Source organism: Euprymna scolopes, chromosome 26, assembly GCF_053919585.1.
Source record: "Euprymna scolopes isolate OS-2025 chromosome 26, ASM5391958v1, whole genome shotgun sequence".
In the NCBI taxonomy this organism is placed as follows: Eukaryota; Metazoa; Mollusca; class Cephalopoda; order Sepiida; family Sepiolidae; genus Euprymna; species Euprymna scolopes.
The window spans coordinates 16,081,304-16,087,303 of NC_136507.1; the positions used below are offsets into that span (position 1 = coordinate 16,081,304).

General features: G+C 36.2%; 1 protein-coding gene across 4 annotated transcripts in view; it reads right to left on the minus strand.

Annotated features, from left to right (window-relative positions):
• Positions 1-6,000, minus strand: part of LOC145247925 (tubulin polyglutamylase complex subunit 1-like) — a 93,904-nt gene that overhangs the window by 41,663 nt on the left and 46,241 nt on the right. For 2 of the 4 annotated variants that reach the window (XM_080109561.1, XM_080109562.1), the window contains exon 8: positions 1,393-1,476. The exons of the other annotated variants lie outside the window; for them this stretch is intronic. In XM_080109561.1, the coding sequence (XP_079965687.1) occupies positions 1,393-1,476 (84 nt within the window). The remainder of the gene's footprint in view (positions 1-1,392; positions 1,477-6,000) is intronic. 4 annotated transcript variants of the gene reach the window in all.

A 6,000-nucleotide genomic window follows, 5' to 3' on the forward strand; every position in this document is an offset into this window, starting at 1 on the left:
CTATTATTTATTTATTATTTATTTATTTATTATTTATTTATTTATTATTTATTTATTATTTATTTATTATTTATTTATTTATTTATTTATTATTCGACAGAGGCGACGGACTTTCACACGATCTAAAACTTTCTAAAGCATTCTTTGTCTTGCTTAGAATAATAAAAATTCTTTGATATGAAACTCAACCACTTCATTTCATTTCAATGAGAGTTTTTTAAATTCATTGAATTACAATTTAATTTATTTGCTCTATCTTGCATATCGAGCAATTCTTGTTTAGATGGGATAACTTATAGAATATTACTGCCAGTAATATTTTGTAAACCTACAATCTCACGTTTACAGAACCACTGATTGTTAAATAAAAACTATTCCGAAGTATATATATATATATATATATATATATATATATATATATATATATAGAGAGAGAGAGAGAGAGAGAGATAGAGAGAGAGAGAGAGAGAAAAAAAGCGAGAGAGAGGAAGATAGAGAGAGAGGCGAAAATCGAGAAGTTTTAAATAAAGTCGTTATATACACATTTTAACTCTTCGTTTTTATTGTCATGCACTGAACAACACCTGGAAACAATGCACCTCTACCATAAAGACAGAAACGGTAACACAATGTAGACCTATATTTCTAATTCAGTTAACTGAGCCGAAGGTGTGCCGACTGAATGAAAAAGACAGAAGGGTGTGACCGGACAGGCAAGTTGATAGACGTCAAAGGTGCGCTTGCTGCTCATCAATCGAGATGGTTGGGGCCGAAACTAATTGAACTTTTGCATCTTGTCAGTTCCTGTTCATCAGCGGCTTTTGTAATTTTCTTTGTGCGATGAGATCCCTGTTAAGGCTCACACCGGCCTCGTTAACGCACATCCCATGCGCTCATCACTTTTTCAAAACTAAAATGATTTCCTCGGACTCATCTTTATCCTGCATCACATCCTGCATCACCCCCAGCCAATACACCGACCTTTCGGATGAACACAGTTGAACGGAAACACCATAGTCTTTTTCAAATTCTATGTTAGCAAAAATTGCCATAAATCGTTCCATTAGTAACCAAATGTAATCCATTGCATTGGTTAATTTTAGTACACCCATAATGTTCTTCAGATGGGAATCTTCACTTTGATGTCACAATGGGTCGGATGGATTCCGCATAAAAAAAACTGATCTAATAGAACTTTATATACCCAACAAACAGCAACAGCAAAAACGACGAGAAGAAGAACAACAAAAAGAAGAAAACAGTAGTAGTAGTAGTAGTAGTAGTAGTAGTAGTAGTAGTAGTAGTAGTAGTTTGGGCATGAAAGAACCCACAAAAATTGTTGACATATCTTTAAAAACATGAGAACAAAAACAAACAAAAACAAACACGAACCTTGCTAACAAAATGTTTGAATGTGGCCAATACGAATGTCTCTTTTGAAGTTTTGATTTCGTGGTTCGCTTCGCTATTCAATGCCTGGGAAGAAAAATTAGATATCAAAAACATAACTACACAATGAAAACATAAAAACGAAACGTAATTCCAGAGATACGTGACAGAGACGAAACAGCCATGCGCAATGCACGCGCGTGCCCTTGGTTTACTTTCGTGAGTACTCTCCAGGCATGCGTTGCGTTAGGGTTAGGGTTAGGGTCCAGGTCTCTACATTAAGACCAATGAAATCCTCATTCCTCGTCATACAGGAAGTAAAATAAACGCCACTGTAGAACGCATCACGGAACAGTGGGCTGTTTCTCGCCGATTCATTCTTCTTCAATTGAAGTTCTCAGAAATCAAGGAGTACGTTCCTGGAGTTAACACTTGATCGTTATACAAGCTCAATAGAGACGCGTATGTTCCATTAAATCCTCTTTTATCTCTCAAACGTTGCGTTATTAAAGAAGTAAAGAATATTCATTTTCCTCTCGTTCATTAACCAATTAAATGGGTTATAGTATTTTTGGAGGGGGTTCTTGATCTTACTGGAGTCCAGGACAAGAATTCATCTAGTCTGGTGGAGTATCCAGTTTAGTGTCGTTACTATAAACAGCATCACTTGGAAAAGATGTGCCATCCCTCGTATAATCCCGCGTGAGGTAACCGTACAAAGTAAATTTTATTTGGGCTGTAAATACTATGTTATTTTGAATATTTAGTAAGGGTTTACTTGTATTCTCATGCTAAACTGCCCTGACAACCCCCTGACCATAGACACTCCAAGATTGTGTCTACTAGATATTCAAATCTATTATTATCTGTGTGAATTTATATGGTGTCAGTAATATAATGAAAGCGATATTTTTATGCAAATTCTCAGTGATATGAAATGATTCCGTCTTCTTGGTTAAGTAATGAAAGGTTTTATTACACCAATGCACATTTTATCAGTTTCGACGGAGTCGTTCGGGATCGTGTCAGGTCGTTTTGACGGATTTGTTTGGGATAGTGTCGGTTTTTTTTTTTTTTTTTTTTACATAGGCATCACCACATTATCAAGGCCAAGAGGCCACTCAAGGATAAGGGTTAAAGAGTGTACAGTAGAAATTGGACAATATAGTAATCATTAGTAATGAAAATTTGGTAAATTTGATAACTTATATAGAACGGCTCATCAAGAACTTATTTACGTTAGACTTGAACACAACCATATTGTAGTCAGCCGGAAAGCAGGAAAACGGAAGACAATTCCACAGGCGTGCAGTTCTAAGAAAGAAGCTTTGTTCATGGAATCTACGTTTAGGTTTAGGCACAGATAAAGAGTGGGGGAAATTATTGATAGTGTGTACAGCTAGACGAGTGTTTCTTGTAAAAGTTTGGCGAGGGGGGACCATAGATTGAACCTCATTCGAACACTTTCCATGAAAATAACGATACATCAGAGACAAACTCGCAACATCTCTTCTGTGAGATAGAGGTTGCAAGGAGGAGAAAAGGACATCTCCTACGAGGCTATGAAGTCTATTTTGAACTCTATCAAGGTAGGACAAGTCCTTTCTAGCAGCTCCTGCCCAGATGTGGCAACAGTATTCCATCCTTGGACGTACCTGGCTCTTATATAGATAGAGAATAGCATCAGCAGTGAGATATTTACCGGATCGATAGAAAGATTCCACCATTTTTTGGCTGAGTTTTTAAGGATTGTCAGGTCGGTTCAACGGAATTATTCGGGATCATATCAACGGGGTTGCCCATGATTGTGTCAGGTCGTGTCAACAGAGTTGTTGGGGCCATGTTGGATCGGGTCGACGGAAGTGTCTGGTTCTGCCGGGTTGTATTTACCATGTTGAGCCGTATAGACGTAAGCGTTCGGTTTATATTTACTTGACGATTGTTGAAGTCGTACTGCTGCGTGTGATAATAATTTTTTCGTCTCTCTTCCTTCGTGAAGCCACAGAGGGAGATGGAAGAGGCATTTTGGGTGAGGTTTGGTGTGTGATAGTATTTTTTCAACTATTGATTTACATTGTATAGCCGATTAAAATGTGTTCGACTGTGAATAGAGTGTTGCAGTAGGAGTACCGATGTGCAGCTTCGACTTTGAATGAGTATACGTGTATTGAATACGTATTTTATTTACCTTTGATCCAGACGGTTAGACACAAGGTCGAGTGTGGCTTTGAAATTCCAGCGTACTAATGCAGACATTTTCTAAAAATGTCTCCATTATGAAATTCGGTTTTTATTTTTATTTTTTTATTTTTTTTACTTATTCGTTTTGGAATAAAATAAAAACGCAAATGCGTCTTTTAACATGATGTTTGTATATTTTTTAGATGAGGATTGAAAATTATTTTTTGTATCATTTGGATTGTTTGGCCTAGTGCTCTCATCTTGGTTGTTTTTTTTTTAATAATGAAGATGAGAACAATAGTTCAAACAATCCAAATAATATAAAAAATAATAATTATCAAGCCTCATCTAAAAAAATATACAAACACCATATCAAAAAAAACGAATGGATCCGGATTTATTAAAAAAAAAAATGAAATAGACTTGGCGCTATTTTTCACCATTCACCAATAACATCTCTTTTAACAATTTCCTATTTAAATTTAGACTTAGGAACTGCATCCTGAGATATTTCATTCTATTCGATTTGCATGAAGGGTGTAGGAAGAACATGGCAAAATTAGCAGCATTGGTTGTACCCATCCATGGATAGACACACACCTCTAGTTCTCATCTATCCTTTAAGCTTCTCACGTGAGCTCCATGGGCCAAACTGTGGGACACCTCTTGAACTAAACTGCGCGATTGTGGTCATGTTTATACGGCACCACTAGGCATATGAGTTCCATGACCGAAACACCGCCTGAAACCATTCCAAGACTTGAAGGCGACCCATATCTTCATCCAGTTTACTCTCTGTTGTTTTCTGGTCAGCTCAAAACCAATATTTTGTTTTACACGTTACTTTTCTAAACAACAAAAAACAAATGGGACGAAGTAGAGAATAAGGACCCCAACCAACTTCACTGCGAAGAAAGAGACAAAAAGGCAGATTTCAGTCCACACCGGTTTCACCTTGACTTTCGCGCGCGCGCGCGCACACACACACACACACACACACACACACACACACATCGCCTCTGTAAACAAATATAAAATAACCAACTTATTCAAGCAGATTTTCGCAACCAAGAATGCGTTTTTTTATATATTTACATAACTTTTAATAATAGTCGGTCGGGGCCCTTATTTTCTACTTCGTTCCACAAGTGTGTATTTTAATAATTTTACCTATCGAATTTCTGAAAATCAAGACCTATCAAAAGAACACAGCCTTGAATTCCAGATGCAACCAAATCGCACTCCACACAATCCATTCATTAAACTATATTTTGCATAAAATACTTTTCTTACGTAAGATATTGTTACATAAAAACAAAAAAAAATGCGGATCCAAATAAAATAAACTTTTTTAGCCCGTTAAAAACGGTGCAAAAGTTATAGCCTGTTGACTGAGAATGAGTGCGTTATGCCAAATCGATAATTGCAGAATATGGTTAATTTGTGTATATACAAGAATAGACAGATGCAAAAAGAGATAAAACTAGCAGACCGCTCGCCGTTGCTCGGACGTAAAATATGCTTTAATACGACATTTTGATTTATGCAGATTTCGTTTTTATTATCATAAAGCCAACTTTATATTGATTATTATGTTGTATCCAGTCGTCATTTCAAAAGTTCAAAAGAAAAAATATATATAACTTGGGTGCCATCAGCAAGAATTGAAACCAAAACATTTAGCTCTCCAGGGTTATTTAATACCATCTGAACTATGACGACGTGCAGCTCAAAGCTTATCGAATTAACCAACTTAAACGTATAAATGTTTTTTGCGCATGCGTAGAACATACACGTTTAGTTCACATGCTTGCAAAGTTCTATTTTTTTTTAATTTTGACTCCTAAGCAGCTATTTTTACCGGCTTAAAACAAAACCGAATTTGTTCCACATGTCTAAATTCTCTTTATGTTCAAGTTTCAAGTTTGTAGACAAAAAAACTGACAAAATAGTTTAGTAAAGCCTGTTCCACACACAGACAGACAAAGTCACTTTTATAAATATACTAGCAGGGAGACCTGACGTTGTCTGGGATTAAATGATGATCAACGAACGTTTTACACCTCCATATTTTTATTGTCATCGAAATCAATAAAATCGCCCGTTTTTTTTTTCAATTAAACCAATTGAATGCCTGCTCTAGTTGGGGACCCATTGTGGTGCACTGGAAGAAAGCTTCACATGCCTCCCCACAGTAACTTAGTCCACAATACATTGTAGTCTACATTGCACTGTAGACAATCTACTGTTGATTTTATAAAATTATTTTTTATATATAATGGCTTGAATTAAAGTTTAAAATCCGTCAAGTACCGTGCTTAAATTATGCTCTAAACAGAAACGTTCATTTTTAACGCGCCCTTGTCATATCAAAAATCTTCTGTTGATTTTATATACTTGGCCGCACTGCTTGTGCGGTGATAATAGCTT